This window comes from Pimephales promelas, chromosome 1 (genome assembly GCF_988280905.1).
Source record: "Pimephales promelas chromosome 1, fPimPro1.hap1.1, whole genome shotgun sequence".
NCBI lineage: Eukaryota > Metazoa > Chordata > Actinopteri > Cypriniformes > Leuciscidae > Pimephales > Pimephales promelas.
In genome coordinates this window covers 2,948,604-2,965,849 of record NC_142769.1, presented here as the reverse complement: position 1 = coordinate 2,965,849, position 17,246 = coordinate 2,948,604, and the positions used below count along the sequence as shown (strand labels likewise).

Below are 17,246 nucleotides of genomic sequence, written 5' to 3'. Positions count from 1 at the left end.
GGATATAGAAACCCATGTCTTCTTTTAACACTCCACTTCAAGCCTTTGAATTCAGAAATATCTGCTTTGATGCCAAACACAACGTGACACCCATGAAGCTGTTGATGTCTATTTGGGATTTCATTTTCACTTTTTGTTTTATTAATGGATAGAGTTTGTCACTTGAGGCTCTATATTATAAATATGTCTGTCTGAAAAATTAGTTTTTCTAGAGACGGTAACATTACATGGGTAAGGACAAAATTTAACTGGTGCCTTCTAAAAATAAAATTAGTCAGCCAATATGTAGAGGATCAATCATGTAATTAATTTGGTTAACAAAATCAACCAATTTAATTACATGACACACTAATTAATTATTCAAATAGGATCAGGGCGCATGAATAAATGAGTAATTTTGTATTAATTGTGCTAAATTACCTCAAGATAACTAAGCTGACATGTTTTTTTTTATAATTTTTGAGTTATTAAAGGAGTAGTTCACTTTTCAAAAAACTTTTGCTGATAATTTCCTCACCCCCATGTCATCCAAGATGTCCATGTCTTTCTTTCTTCAGTCGAAAAGAAATTAAGGTTTTTGATGAAAACATTCCAGGATTTTTCTCCATATAATGGACTTCAATGGGAACCAAACGGTTAAAGTTCCAAAAGAAACTTTAAGTACAAACTGCAAACTTGTTCAAAGGACTTTAAATGATTCCAGGCGATAAATAAGGGTCTTATCAAGCGAAACGATCACTCATTTAATAAATAAATAACAAAGTTTAAGTTTTATTAGCTCAAACGCTCGCCTTGCTCTGTTCTGTAACAAAATGAACAAATCTTTTTCTGAATCAATTCAGTCGTTTCTTTCGCAGAATCAACCAAATGACTCGGGAAAAGATTTGTTCATTTTGATGAACGAGTTCGAACAGGAGTGCGTTACAGAACAGAGCAAGGCGAGCGTTTGAGCTTATAAAACTTAAACTTTGTTATTTATTTATAAAATGAGCGATTGTTTCGCTTGATAAGACCCTTATTCATCGCCTGGAATCGTTTAAAGTCCTATGAACAAGTTTGCAGTTTGTACTTAAAGTTTCTTTTGGAACTTTAACCGTTTGGTCCCCATTGAAGTCCATTATATGGAGAAAAATCCTGGAATGTTTTCATCAAAAACCTTAATTTCTTTTTGACTGAAGAACTAAAATAGTTATAGACATCTTGGATGACATGGGGGTGAGTAAATCATCAGCAAAAGTTTTTTTTTTAAAGTGAACTACTCCTTTAATAGGCCCAAGCGGCACAGTTATTAGTGACGAGGTCGACGATAACTTCAAAATAACCAAGTATCGCTTCGTCCTTCTGAGTTTGACATGAGCTTACCATCTATGAGCTGATAGAGCTGCGATCCGGAAGTGATCTCCGCCACCTCGCTCTTTCTCGTCCCCTTCCTGTAGCGGATCTTGTAGCCGATGATCTCGCCGTTCTGAGCCTCTGCCGGCGGAGGTTGCCATCTGATCATGATGCTCTATAACGTTAACAGTCCGGAAAACCAAAAGATATCCTCAGTATCACACGTTCTGATTTCATTCGACAGCAGTAAACACAGTCAATGCATCCGAAAACGAAAACTTCCTGACTATATCGTAACAGTACGCCAACTGAGTAAGTTAGTAGATCTACACTATTAAAAGATTACGACTTCGATTCAAACACCAACATGATCTCGTTCGTAAACGACAGCGATTCGGTTATGTCTGTTAAACCAAATCTGCGTTTGCACTGCCGCTGATCCAGATAGCGCAGTTGTTGTGTATATATATATATATATATATGAAACAGCTTCGCAAACAGTCTTTTAAACCTTTTATTTCCGTGTTACAAATATTCAAATGATCACAGAAGAACTGGGATAAAAGTTTATAGTTCACACTGATGTCTACGGTAGCGATCAAAAAACAACAAATCACCTTTTGAAATGTACCTAACGCTTCAAATAAAGATTGTATCGATAACATCGTTACACCAGTAGGTGGCGACATGTGACTGTTAAGAAAAAAATCATTGTATCATTCATTTAAGAGATTCGTTCAAAAACGCTGATTCATCCAGCAATGAAACAAGTCTTTATGAGTCGTTGAATCATTCACTCAAACTGATTAAAAAAAAATTTTCAATTTAATTAAATATTTGAAATAGATTGTTGCAATTAACACTTTTCTAGAACCTCAACGTAAATTATTTTGTTTAGTTGTCTATTCAGAATCATGATCTCCATTAGAAACCAAAAAAAAAAAAATCATGATTCTCAATTTATCCAGAATCGTGCAGCTCTACTGAATAAAATGAGCGAATACAAAATAATCGAAAAACAGTAGGCGAAAAGTCACCTACTACTTATAGTGAGATTCTGAAGTGCACATTCAATGACACTTTACTATCCCATGATGGACACTTTATGCCTGGTTCAGATTACACGATTTTAGCCGGATTTTGACACGAACCGTTTGACGTAGGGTGTCATGGGGATTCGTAAACGACAACGGGCGTCGGGACGCAAGATTCGATCGTATCATCTAGTATAGTTTGTCATAGTGGGCGACAACCAACGTCTCGTCTGCGATGCTTCACGACTTCACGACAAAAAGACTAGCATGTTTATTTTTTTTTTAACGGTCGTACACGACGGTTCCGTCACATGTATGAGGTTGACCAATAGGAGGACAGAAGCTTTTCCGTGTACAACTTTCAAAAAGACAAACGAAAGAGAGACGACGGTGCTAACGTTAAAACTAGAAGTAAAAATATATAAGAACACAATATTTAACCTCAAGTTCTCTTTGGAGGATTGACAGCCCATACTGTCCACTTCGAGCAGGGTTCTCAAGTCTCACGCAATGGCCGTGAGACACACGCAATTGAACCAGTTCACGCTGAAAAGGCAATGCCGAGCAATCCAGGAAGTCAGTCACTACGAGTTTCGCCTTCTCGATGACATCACGCGCGCCATTAAACACGGCATGTGATGACTGGTCAGGAAGTAACGTGTAACGTCATGTCTTGTGCACGACACGACAAGATTTTAGTCGTAATCTGACTATCGTAACAGACAAAAAAAAATCGTGTAATTGTAACCCCTACACCCGGATCCCACTCGACCCGCTCCGAGCCGGCCTCGAACCCGGGTCTCTGGCATGAGAGTCGGGCGTGCTAACAAGGAGGCTAAAGACTGCAGCCCCTAGAGTCTGTCGCTAGAGCGCCTATTGAGATCAGGGGAGTGAGGTTTACTAGCTGGCCTCCGTTACATAATCTGAACCAGGCATTACTATCCCATAAGGCCGTGAGGCGACGCAACTGACGGTGTAGGTCACATGACAACGACAAAATGGCGAATGTAGTACGTCCGAATTTCATTCACACAACCCAATACTACAGAACATACTTTTTTAACGGTCGCAATCCAAATTTAGTACCAGTATGAGATTTCTAACAACAGGGAGTATATTAACACTGCCATTGATTCATCAGCTCCTCCGGGCTTCTACATGCAAAGCCACCATATAGTAACAAGCCATCTAACCCTAAGTCATCGTCTCCCCGAGGCATCCATTACAGAACGTGATCGTCTTCCACGTAAAGCATGTGCAAGTATATCAGGCCTGCAACAGAGGGCATCGGGAGAGCAGTGGAGGCCGGCCTGAACCAAACCCATGAATAATAGATAAAGCTGTGAAGTGTAGAGGAGCCTGAGGGATTGAAGCTCGGGATAGATGGAGGAGGCCTGCGGTGCATGCTGGGATAATGAAGGCCGCCCAGCGTGGGTGGGGAATTAATTAATAGTATCCACAGTTGCCGTGTTCACGGGGCATGAGGGAATCAACCAAATTAAATCTGCACCAAGTATGCAATTACTGTATTTCAATTTTCTACCAATTCCAGTTTACCTCGCTAACCGCGGCTTGTGTTTTCAGCAAAAACAAACTGCCTTATGGGTCACAGGGGTGTGTGAGGTTGCACCAGTGTGGGTCACAGTGTTCATTACACACACACACACACACACGGATAACCCGAAACAGTCCGCAGGATCCCACTAATTAACCATCTTCTCATCCGATGTACAAAACTGAGTCTACATGGGATGTAAAGCCTTCATAATTATTCAGTGCTAATTACTGAGCCATAAAACCCATTACAGGCTTGAAAGTGTGTGGATCTGTGTGTAACCATAATGCAAATTGACTGGATTGTTACAGTTTTGCGGTTCTGAACAGTTGCTAGTGTTTAAGTCATGACCTATTGATGGGTTTGAAGTATTTGTTGAATGTTGAATGGATACATAGTACACTCACGATAGGTGCTATGGTGGCCTGATCCACATGTAGCCTACACACTATGTACTTATTACAATAACTGGGTACGAACCCTGAACCTAACCGTAACCCCAGTAAGTAAAAATTCTTTAACTATAATTTTGGCCAGCGATATATATTAACTCTTTCCCCACCATTGGCTTTCTGTGTTATCGCTGTTATACAGTAGGGGGCGCTATTACACACCTGAAAGAGTCCTGAATCTCCAATGCTGACTAGACACCTTTTTTTTTTTTTAAACGCTGGCAAGGCAAGAGTTAAAAGTTATATATATATACAGTATATATATATATATATATATATATATATATATATATGAAGAGTTCAGATGCAAAAGCCTCTAAATGCCATTTGAAATTTTCATCTTTAATGATGATTTTTATCAAACTTGTATATTTAAGTTCAGTAATTTCACTTAAATAACAATTAATAGGTAATTATCATTGCCATTTAAGTGAAATTAAATATAAATATACAAAATACTATAAATATAAAAAAATACTTAAATATACAAGTTTGATAAAAATCATCATTAAAGAAGAAAATTTCAAATGGCATTTAGAGGCTTTTGCATCTGAACTCTTCATATATATATATATATATATATATATATATATATATATATATATATATATATATATATATTAGGGATGGGCAACGATTAATCACGATTAATCGCATCCAAAATAAAAGTTTGTGTTTACATAATATATGTGTGTGTAGTGTGTATAATTAATTTGTATATAAATACACACACATGAATGTATATATTTAAGAAATATTTGCATGTATATACTTTATATATATTTATACATAATTAATATTATATATAAATATAAATATTTGATATATTAATCACACATTTTTCTTAAATATATACATGCATGTGTGAGTATTTATATATACAAATTAATTAATTATACACACTACACACACGTATATTATGTAAACACATACTTTTATTTTGGATGCGATTAATCGTTGCCCATCCCTAATATATATATATATCTTCACATAAAATAGGTTAATTATATCATCGCACAGCTCTAATTTGCTAAACGCAACTATAAGGCATGAACACATTATAAACATAAACTATGTCTATAATAAATAAAAAAATACTAATATTACTTTTTTAGTGGTTACTTAAAAAAAAAAACATTCCTCACAAATGTATTTAAATGCATTCTTTATCACTGGCATATTTTGGCCAATAGTGATTTTTGTTTTATTTATTTATTCATTATTGTTGTTGTATATTGATGCTTTGGGGATGCTGTTTCTAAAATAGTCATTGCAATAAATAAATAAATCTATAATGTTGTGGTCCTTAAATATGGCTTATGTTCTTCATCCTAAATCTTCAAGCAAACCGTTATCAGACACTTTGAGAACTGAGGTGCAATTATATTACGATGCATTTAAACCTATTGTACGCGATTACAATTATGAACTATTAAAATACCATAATAGGGGCACTTCATTCATTCTTGCCTTAGCAAACGCCATGAAATAATAGTGCTAAATGCATTTTTCCAGCAAAAGACGCTAGCTTGACTAGAACAATAAACACACTCATGAATAAAAACAACAGGAGGAAGACTCATATTCCCCGGCAGCTAAACAAATATAAATTGTATCTTGAGAAAGAGGGGGAGGAGAACACAGAGGAAGAATAAATGAGGATGTGACGCTTTGTGACAGTGCACAGATGTGCAGTTAAATCTCCATCAGAGCTACTGTTCACTGTCACACAGCCTTCCTTACCTTCGAGTTCAGCACTTCAACCGTCATGTTCTGTGGTGGAGCGCTGGGGACTGAACACAGGGAGGACAGGGTTACTCAACATTTATTACATGGGTCCACTGCATTCTGATTGGTTAAAGGGTACATATCATGCTTTTAAATCATTCATTTTTACTTATAAATCATACATTTGGGGTCTATATAAAGAATAACTGCAATGCTTGGGTCTGAATTCCTCATTATTATAGCTCCACAGGCCCCTTTTCTGATGTGCGTCTGTGAGCGACCCGTTTCAAAGCGGCCCCTTTAAATAAAAAGGAGATGCGTCTTTCCCCGCCCGCTCTCCAGGTCGATGAGTTCACGGTCGGTTCAACTCCCCACGTTCGGCCATTATTGTAGTTTGATTAGAGATATACGATTACTATAGCTTTAATGAACATTTTTAGTCACTCGTTAACAAAATGTCAATAACGGAAGACTTGTCCATCAAGCCTTACATATTCAAGCCAGAGCGAGCGAATTGATAAAGACGACGACAAACCTGCAGAACAACGTCTTCATATGGATGTATTGGTATGTAAGTTAACTATGTTGTGTTATTAGTGAAAGTCGACTATTTCTGTTAAAACAAGCACACTGACAAGATAAATGACTGCGGTCTGATCTTACCACTAAAAATCTGTATTGATAATAATATGATAACTTGCGTTTCGAAAGCGTCAGAAAACACAGTTAAATGATAGAAGGAATTGACCCCTCATTCAGACGAAGTCGATCGGCAAACCCTTCTTTATACTAGCGGAGGTTGTTAAAGTGGGAATCCTTGAAGTGCTTCAGGTCACCAACAACCGAACATTTTGACTTGCCCTCTCGTAACTTCTGCATCATTGAGCTCGGACTACAAAATCGGAGCGAGAAATAATAATGGCGGATTGCTCGAAGTGTTGGACCGGTAGTCGATGTCATTATTTGTCAGTTCTGCTGCAAATACTGTGAGGTAATTGTTCAAAAAAAACGTAATAGAGAACAGAAAAATCTGAACAGGTTGAAAAATATGACCAAAACAGAATATAAAGATATAAACGAAGCACCTGAAGAGAATAATTTCATCTTTTCTGTACTTATAAACACCCCAAATATACAACAAACTGCATTTAAGGACTAAAAAAGTGGATTTTGCATGATATGTCCCCTTTAATGCCAGTACTGAGCAGTCAAATCGTTTTATATGATGACCACTAAACTATATATTTAACTATTGTCAATGGCTACTTTCATGTTTCTCAAAGCACTATGGGCTTGACATTCAATTTGTTCCTCACCAGCCACTGCGCAACTCAACATTTTCACAAGCCGTAATTTTGACTTTTGGGGAAAAAATTGCATGAATATACAGTATTTGTAATATTATCTCATAATTTGGCAGCAGGTTTATTAGGCTGCTGTCACTTTAAGACCAGATGCACGGATCCCTTATACTGTTACACATGCGTTTTCTTTCTCAACGGTTTACGTTCACTTAAACGACTGTGTTTACGTGAATACTGATAAAGACCGTCATTTTGACATAATTTTGTGTGTATTTGACCATTTAAGCAGCGGATAAGAACTCAATTTAGTCCTGAGAAGCGGCTTTATGTGCGCGCACAAATTAGTAAAATTCTGCGCAATACGTGCAATTCAAGCCCTGTAACAGCAACAATATTCATCAAATGAAACGAGTGAGTGAGGAGAGGCGGGTCTGTGTGTCACTCGCTGTTGGAGAGATGAGAGAGAGAGAAAGAGCAGCTGGTATCGTGTATCTATTCTGCGGAAAATTAGTATTGTAAGCGTTTCAGACTTTTTGAGTATCGATATGTAACGTAAAATGTATTTTTGACAACACTACATTACACTTAGTTTATAATTTCAGATAGCTTTTTAAAAGACTACAATTGATCATCCCTCATTTTGAAATTTATCCCACCAAAGTGGCTAGAAGGAGTGACTGCGTTATACGCCACTGATGAAATCCGGTGTTAATGTCAAGCCCTGCCTTTGTTCATAATAACACAATTTAGAAAAGGACTCCATTTCACAGCAACCTTCAGAAAAATGGCCTAATTTTACAGAGAGCATAAAAAATGTAAGTGTCTAGAAGCTTGCGAGTCCCAGTTGAAGTATATAGTAATAACACCATAACATAGTTTCACTATAATTCACTCAACATTGAAAGGTATGGCATTAAGTTATTTTTGGAGCCTGCTGATATTGCTCTGTTGACGCAGCTACAAGAGGGATATAGATGAGAGCTGGTTTATTGCCTAGTAAGGCTATACCCCTTATCATGGTTGTTTTGAGGAGCAAAATTAGTGGAGGAGTGGTGGAAACTGACTAGCAAGTCGAAGCAAAAAGAGAAGATTTACTGTACCATCCGAGTATGTGCGCACAGAAAGGTCCTCAGTGGAGACTCCAGGTCCATGTTTGTTGTAGGCCACCACTCTGAAACTGTACTCCGTGAACTTCTTCAGTCCAGTCATGGTGTAGGACAGTGTGTTCACGTCCAGATCCTGGTGAGAGAGATATAGGCAGCAAATAGCGGAGTTGTTATACACAGAGACTGCACAGATATAGAAATGTTCTATATAAATGCAAATATTTAGAAAGATACTAACAATTAGACATATTTTATGATATAAATATACATGTGTATAATACATGAATGATATTACAGAGGCTGGGTGAAGGTGGAGGTGAAGGAGGAGGTGAAAGAGGAGGTGAAGGTGGAAGTGGAGGTGAAGAAGGAGGTGGAGGAGGAGGTGAAGATGAAGGAGGAGGTGAAGAAGGAGGTGGAGCTGAAGGGGGAGGTGGAGGTGAAGGTGGAATTGGAGATGGAGGAGGCGGATGTGGAGGTGAAGGAGGCGATGGATGAGGTGGAGGTGAAGGAGGAGGTGGAGGTGAAGGTGGAATTGGAGATGGAGGAGGTGGATGTGGAGGTGAAGGAGGAGGTGAAGGTGGAAGTGGATGTGGAGGTGATGGAGGAGGTGAAGGTGGAAGTGGAAATGAAGGAGGAGGTGAAGGTGGAAGTGGAGATGAAGGAGGTGGAGGTAAAGGAGGAGGTGGAGGAGGAGGTGAAGGAGGTGAAGGTGGAGTTGGAGGTGAAGGAGGAGGTCAAGGTGGAGGTGGAGGAAGAGGTGAAGGGGGAGATGGAGGTGAATGAGGTGGAGGAGGAGGTGAAGGGGAAGGAGGAGGTGGCGGTGGAGGGGGAGGTGGATGAGATGGAGGTGAAGGAGGAGGTGGAGGTGAAGGTGGAATTGGTGATGAAGGAGGAGCTGGATGTGGAGGTGAAGGAGGAGGTGGATGAGGTGGAGGTGGATGTGGAGGTGAAGGAGGAGGTGAAGGTGGAAGTGGATGTGGAGGTGAAGGAGGAGGTGAAGGTGGAAGTGGAAATGAAGGAGGAGGTGAAGGGGGAGGTGGAGGTGGAGGAGGAGGGGAAGGTGGAAGTGGAGGTGAAGGAGGTGAAGGTGGATGTGGAGGTGAAGGAGGAGGTGGAAGAGGAGGTGAAGGGGGAGAAGGAGGTGGCGGTGGAGGGGGAGGTGGATGAGATGGAGGTGAAGGAGGAGGTGGAGGTGAAGGTGGAATTGGAGATGAAGGAGGAGGTGGATGAGGTGGAGGTGAAGGAGGAGGTGGAGGTGGAGGAGGTGAAGGAGGAGGTGGAGGTGAAGGTGGAGGTGAAGGTGGAGGTGAAGGAGGAGGTGGAGGAGGTGGAGGTGGAATTGGAGATGGAGGAGGAGGTGGATGAGGTGGAGGTGAAGGAGGAGGTGGAGGAGGTGAAGGTGGAATTGGAGATGGAGGAGGTGGATGTGGAGGTGAAGGTGAAAGTGGATTTGGAGGTGAAGGATGAAGTGGAAATGAAGGAGGAGGTGAAGGGGAGGTGGAGGAGGAGGTGAAGGTGGAAGTGGTGGAGGTGATGGAGGAGGTGGAGGTGAAGGAGGAGGTGGATGTGGAGGTGAAGGAGGTGGACGAGGAGGTGAAAGAGGAGGTAGAGGTGGAAGGGAGGAGGAGGTGGCGGGGGAGGTGGAGGAGGAGGTGGATGTGAAGGTGGAGGAAAAGGTGAAGGTGGAGGTGAAGGTAGAGGAGGAGGTGGAGGGGGAAAAGGAGGTGAAGGTGGATGTGAAGGTGGATGTGGAGGTGGAGTTATAAGAGGAGGTGGCGGAGGTGAAGGATGAGGTGGAGGTGAAGGAGGAGGTGGACTCTAGTTTTACCTGCTCAGTGTCCATGCCCTTCTCCATGTGGTAGATCTTGTAGTTTAGGATCTCTCCATTGCCTATGAGGGGCACGTCCCAGCTGAGACTCACTGTGGTGGGGGACGTGACCACTGCATGAAGGTTAGGAGCAGGACCAGGAACCTGGACTATTACATAGAGAGACAAAAACAACATGTTTTTGTATCGTTTAATTAATGTAATTTTTTATTCATTTAATTTAATTCAATTCAATTCATTTAATTTCATCAGGGTTTTTTATTTAATTATTTTCAATTAATTTAATTTATTTTACTTCACTTCATTTCATTATTTCATCAATTTAATTGAATGTATTTTCATTTAATTTTCGGCACCTTTTGCCTGTCACTGTTTTTCTCTGATATGTCCATTTCTGCTTTGTCAACCTTGTTTGTAAACCAGTCACACCGATAAAGCACATTGAAATGGACTTGAATAGAGAGAGTGAGATCTCTCATGACAGTGGTGTGTGTCGACAGACAACTCTATAACACACACACCAGCTCAGGCTGCAGGATTGGCGTGATTTCATTTGCTCAGCAGAGCGGAGGGGATGGAAATGAGATTCTATGTTGCTTAACTTTTGTTTACTTGTCAGGGTCATGAATCATTACGATCAATTATAGGCTCCGACGAGTGTCCGTTAAATCTGTTGTTTTCCAACACGCTCACGACTGACATGCCTTCGGGGACTCACCATGAAGAGCCAATCCAAGCTGAGCTCTACATTACATGAAATATAATATAATATAATATAATAGCATGGACATTAAACAACTGAAAGATGGCCAGTGGTTATTGAGCCAACACTTTTATCCAAAGCAACCCACAATACACTTATTAAAGGGACAATCCCACTGGAGAAACATCAATTGTTCACCAAAAAAAAAAATGTAATATTCTTTACTTCCCTAATATGGACATTTAGGTGCTAATATGTGCATTTTAGGTGCAAATATGTTCATTTTAGGTGCTAATATGTGCATTTTATGTGCTAATATGGACATTTAGGTGCTAATATGTGCATTTTATGTGCTAATATGGACATTTAGGTGCTAATATGTGCATTTTAGGTGTAATATGTACATTTTAGGTACTAATATGGACATTTAGGTGCTAATATGGACTTTTAGGTGCTAATATGTGCATTTTAGGTGCTAATATGTACATTTTAGGTGCTAGTATGAACATTGTAGGTGCTAATATGTACCATTAAAGTACCAATATGCAGCCTTTAGGTACAAAAGTGTACCTGGTCACCGCCACAGTGACCGCTTTTGTACCTTTTTTTCTGAGAGTTTAGTAGACTTAAATATTATGGACTACTGCTACTTTATGATGCCTTTATGAAACATGGCGGTCTCCGGTCACTTCAGTAAACACACACTTTCACTGTAATGTGAAGAGCACCATGAACGGCCCACACGTCTGCAATAACTCTACGACTACATTCATCCGGTTGTGTTTACACTGAACCATCTGTCATATTCAAGCACTATATAAACTGCATTCCATGTCTTACATGAATCATTTTGCGAACTTTGATTGCGCGTTTCTGGCATCTGAGCGAGAAATCGCTTTATCTCAGTTCCACAGGCATTCGTTCTGTCCAACATCAACGGCTGCCTCTGATACCGGGATGGGATTAAGTGCGTTCGACGAGCGTGTGAGTGTGTGTAGATGACTTCATGATCTCCACGCAGCAGGATTCCCGAGAGCGCCAGATTCCCGCTAACACACATTATAAAAGTGTCAGAGCCAAGGACACACAGAGGAGCACGACTGACCCAGAAACAGCGTCTCCTGCGCTGAGAATGTTTCAGGTTGATGGAGTGAGGCCATACACCTTCAAGAGGCATGTTTGCTTAAAAGTCAGCCGGTGTTTACCATGTGTGCTTACCTCTATAATGAGATTTTAAACTGAGAAAATGTTCGGCATAATCTCTAAGGCCCAAAACACACTCCAGACATGTGCGTGAGCGTAACACTACGTCAGATTGATTTCATGCATTGATGCCCACTTAAATTTATCAGAGAGTAATTCGTAACACAAATGTGTTAAAAGTCCCCCTGTGGTGAAAATCAAGCTTTTAGTGTTGTTTATATGTCTATGTGGTGTGTTTAATATGCTTTAAGACAAACCATGTGCAAAGTCTAAGATTATAAGAGTGTCTTCTCCTTAAAACTGCAGTGAACCAAAAACATTGTTGGTGTTTCCCAGATAGCAAACTGACATTGAATCAACGTGGAAAAATGACATTGAAACAACGTTGATCTGACATTGTTTTGCTCATCGAATTAACGTTGAACCAACGTCAGACGCGTCATTCTTTCAAAACTAACGGAAAATCAACCTGAAATCAACGTTGTTTCAACGTTATGAAAGAAAACCAATTTCCGATTTTCATTTAGCTTTGAAGAATGCCGCGTCTGACGTTGGTTCAACGTTAATTCGATGAGCAAAATCAACGTTGTTTCGATGTCATGAGAGACGTCGTTTCCACGTTGATTCAATGTCAGTTTGCTGTCTGGGTTCTGACGTCACAAACGACCTTGAAACCAATCAGATCAACGTGTGATCGTCAGAGCGTGAGTGGAGGCGGGGCTCATTTGCATATTCATAGACCAGCGTATACTAAATGAGGCAGTGGTGTCGAGTTACATTCAAGCTATTTTAAGCCGTATATCAATTTTTTTTTCAAGGAACTCTATAACCGCCAAAACCGTGTTATTAGCATATCTTGCAGATAAAGTTATACTAATATCAGTGTTGGGGAGTAACGGAATACATGTACCGAAGTTACGTATTCAGAATGTAAATTATGAGTAACAGTAGTCTCCACAGAACATAAAATATTTAATTTATTTTATGTTTCGTGTACGCATTTATGAGGAAAAAACAACGTTACGGATGTGAAAGCGCCACTAAAAGACGTGACATTTAATCACGTCCCACAGAGTAAAACGTTCACAGAGACCTCAAACAGAAAGCACAAAAAAGTGAATTTCGTTTTGTATTATTTGTATCTTAGTTTTAATCAATGTTTCATCAACCAATTGGCTGGATTTAATAAATAAGTAGTAAATATAGATAATCACGACACGGAGGCGCCCGTCTCATAAATGAACCGAAACTAAGCGTAGCCTCTATTTTAAACAGAACAATTCAAACAAAGAAAACAGACTACAGACTGCTCTTATGTGATCCGTATGAAATGTGCGCGTTTACTACTGCGAAGATCGCGAGTCAGCATCGTCAACTTCATCTTTGCAGCCGACACTGACAAAGAAAGGCCTGTTTTTTTGTTAGTTTTTTGGATTTGTTTACTGTGTGTGATTCATTTAATGGAAAGCACATTCACTGCTAGTTGTCTTGCTGTTAATTTAAAATGAACGTAGAGCAAGTAGCTAATCCGTGTCGGCTCGTTTAATCAAACTAAGTTGTCCTATAACAGACGAACGTCAAACAAACCGTCACATTTGACTCACATCATCACCGTCACCACCAATTCTGAAACCGGCACACCCCTAGTACGAACCCTTAATTGAATTAAAACAATTGACTATTTCTGCCACAATACCATGGTTACAGTTAACGTTACTGCTTTAAAGGGATAGTTCACTTTGAAATTAATTTTTGATATGTTTTAGCTTACCTCAAGGGCATCCAAGACAGTATTTTTCAATTTTGACATTTTTCAGTCAAACCGTTGTTGTCTATCAGACACGAAACGAGCGTTTTTTTGTGAGAAAACGAACAGTATTTATATCGTTTTTACCTTGTGTAATCACAGTGACGTCCAAGTGATCTGAATCAGTTGTTCAATGTCCAACTGAACCGAACTGAATCAGTTCAATGTTACGCCGGAAGTGATCGCTTGCGTGTGACGTCACTCAATATTTACACGGAGATTTCGGAAGTTTTACCTTTTACTAAACATATTTAAATATACCGAAATCGTCTTCCAATATGTTTAGTGAAAGGTAAAACTTCCGAAATCTCTGTATAAACAAAGAGTGACGTAGGCAGCAAGCCATCACTTCCGGCGCATCGCCCATGCTGTCAGATCATTTTGTCATGGCTATGATTACAAGAGGTAAAAACGATATAAATACTGTTCGTTTTCTCACACAAACCGCTCGTTTCGTGTCTTAGGCCATCGATGTGTACTTACATTTACGAGTCATTAAATCATGTTTAATTTGGACTTCTCTGTGCATGCTTTTTGGTGGACCCCCTTAACCTCCAGTGTATGACTGATAGACAAGAACGGTTTGACTGAAAAATGTCAAAATTGAAAATATTGTGGAAACAAAGACATCTTGGATGCCCTTGTGGTAAGCTAAAACATATCAAAAATTAATTTCAAAGTGAACTATCCCTTTAAATCCATGGTGAATGTTGTTGATTTGTTGATTGAAAAGCCTCCTATAACTTGTTCTCACCTTCAGGCTGGGTGGCCACTCTCAGCGGCGCTGAACTCTCTCCAGGGCCGTTTCTGTTGTGCGCCACCACACGAAAGGCATACGTGGAGTCTGGCATGAGGTTCTGGATGGTGACCTGCATCTCTCCTGGACGACTGGTGTTCACCATCCTCTCCCTGTACAGGAGCAGAAGCGGCATATGAGACTGAAACAGGAGATGACTGCTGATTTGGTGGTTTAAAGCTTCTCATATTGTTCTGCCGTCAAAAGCAGCTCATACAGAACGGCGTTATAAATATGAATAAGAACAACATGTGACTTATAATAGCAACAAAAGAACAGAATAAAATAATCGATAGCATCCATTATTAAAGGCTTCTCGGACACGGAAACATGCCTGGGTCACATTTCACTTCATAGTCAAAATGCAAATAAAATATTAATATGATATTTTAAATATAATATTCATTTATTTATTATTATTATTTTAACGAAAGGAATGATGTATTGGTTTATGTCAAGTTGTCATAACAAAGACATCTCAAACATATTTGCATTAGAGATGTCATAATTGAGCGAATGACGCTTGCCACAAACATGCATAGTGTCATGTCATGATTATGAAGGTGTCATGTCAGTCTTATGCACACCCCTTTAAGTAAAGTGTTACCCAAAAATTTCCCTAACCATAAGGCATTTAAATGTTTTTTATATAATGTTTTTTTGTAATTGCTGCTCAAAAAATATTTCTGATTATTATCAATGCTTCAGATTCATATTTTTATGGAAACATTTTTCCAGATTCTTTGATCAATAGTATGGAAGCTTGTTTCTGCCACTGAATTAAAACAAATATATAATAATAATTGCGACTTTTTATCTCACAATTGCGAGATATGAAGTCAGAAATGTGAGAAATAAAGTCGCAATTGCGAGATATAAAGTTGCAATTCTGAGAAATAAAGTCGCAATCGTGAGATATAAAAGTCGCAATTCTGAGAATTAGAGTCGCTATTGCGAGATATAAAGTTGCAATTCTGAGAAATAAAGTCGCAGTTACGAGATATTAAGTTGCAATTCTGAGAAATAAAGTCGCAATTGCGAGATATAAAGTTGCAATTATGAGAAATAAAGTCGCAGTTACAAGATATAAAGTTGCAATTCTGAGAAATAAAGTCGCAGTTACGAGATTTTAAGTTGCAATTCTGAGAAATAAAGTCGCAATTGCGAGATATAAAGTTGCAATTCTGAGAAATAAAGTCGCAATTACGAGATATAAAGTTGCAATTGTGAGATATAAAGTTGCAGTTACGAGATATAAAGTTGCAATTCTGAGAAATAAAGTCGCAATTGCGAGATATAAAGTTGCAATTCTGAGAAATAAAGTCGCAATTGCAAGATATAAAGTTGCAATTCTGAGAAATAAAGTCGCAGTTACGAGATTTTAAGTTGCAATTCTGAGAAATAAAGTCGCAATTGCGAGATATAAAGTTGCAATTCTGAGAAATAAAGTCGCAATTACGAGATATAAAGTTGCAATTGTGAGATATAAAGTTGCAGTTACGAGATATAAAGTTGCAATTCTGAGAAATAAAGTCGCAATTGCAAGATATAAAGTTGCAATTCTGAGAAATAAAGTCGCAATTACGAGATATAAAGTTGCAATTCTGAGAAATAAAGTAGCAGTTACGAGATATAAAGTTGAAATTCTGAGAAATAGAGTTGCAATTGTGAGATATAAAGTTGCAATTCTGAGAAATAAAGTCGCAGTTACGAGATATAAAGTTGCAATTCTGAGAAATAAAGTTGCAGTTACGAGATATTAAGTTGCAATTCTGAGAAATAAAGTCGCAATTGCGAGATATAAAGTTGCAACTCTGAGAAATAAAGTAGCAGTTACGAGATATAAAGTTGAAATTCTGAGAAATAGAGTTGCAATTGTGAGATATAAAGTTGCAATTCTGAGAAATAAAATCGCAGTTACGAGATATTAAGTTGCAATTCTGAGAAATAAAGTCGCAATTGTGAGAAAAAAGACAGAATTGAGAATTTTTCATCTCACAATTCTGATCTTTTTCTCACAATTTCAGTTTAAATCTCGAAATTCTGACATCTTTTCTCAGAATTGTGAGATATAAACTCGCAATTGTGAGCTATCAGGCCAATTCTAAGAGAAAAAAAGACTAACTTTCTTTCCCCCACAGAACAGTTTATATCTCACAATTCATACAATTTATAACACGCATTTCTGACTTTATAACACGCAATTGCGAATTTATATCAATCAATTCTGACTTTATATCTTGCAATTGCGACCTTAATTCACGCAATTCTGACTTTATATCTCGCAATTCTGACTTTACAACACGCAATTTTGACTTTATATCAATCAATTCTGACTTTATATCTCGCAATTCTGACTTTATAACACGCAATTGCGAGTTTATATCACACAATTCTG

The 17,246-nt window shown here is 38.8% G+C and overlaps 2 protein-coding genes across 10 annotated transcripts in view; one reads left to right on the top strand and one right to left on the bottom strand.

Annotated features, from left to right (window-relative positions):
• neo1a (neogenin 1a) overlaps window positions 1-17,246 on the bottom strand; it is a 198,149-nt gene that overhangs the window by 26,575 nt on the left and 154,328 nt on the right. For all 9 annotated transcript variants that reach the window (XM_089135430.1, XM_089135315.1, XM_089116323.1 and 6 more), the window contains exons 9-13: window positions 14,807-14,961; window positions 10,340-10,488; window positions 8,506-8,644; window positions 6,117-6,166; window positions 1,363-1,507 (exon numbers count right to left, since the gene is read on the bottom strand). In XM_089135430.1, coding sequence (XP_088991556.1) covers window positions 1,363-1,507; window positions 6,117-6,166; window positions 8,506-8,644; window positions 10,340-10,488; window positions 14,807-14,961 — 638 coding nt within the window. The remainder of the gene's footprint in view (window positions 1-1,362; window positions 1,508-6,116; window positions 6,167-8,505; window positions 8,645-10,339; window positions 10,489-14,806; window positions 14,962-17,246) is intronic.
• LOC148998314 (uncharacterized) lies at window positions 8,711-10,277 on the top strand. The gene is made up of 4 exons (XM_089131839.1): window positions 8,711-8,725; window positions 8,822-9,997; window positions 10,054-10,116; window positions 10,176-10,277. Exons 1-4 carry the CDS (start codon window positions 8,711-8,713, stop codon window positions 10,275-10,277), a joined length of 1,356 nt encoding a protein of 451 aa, XP_088987965.1.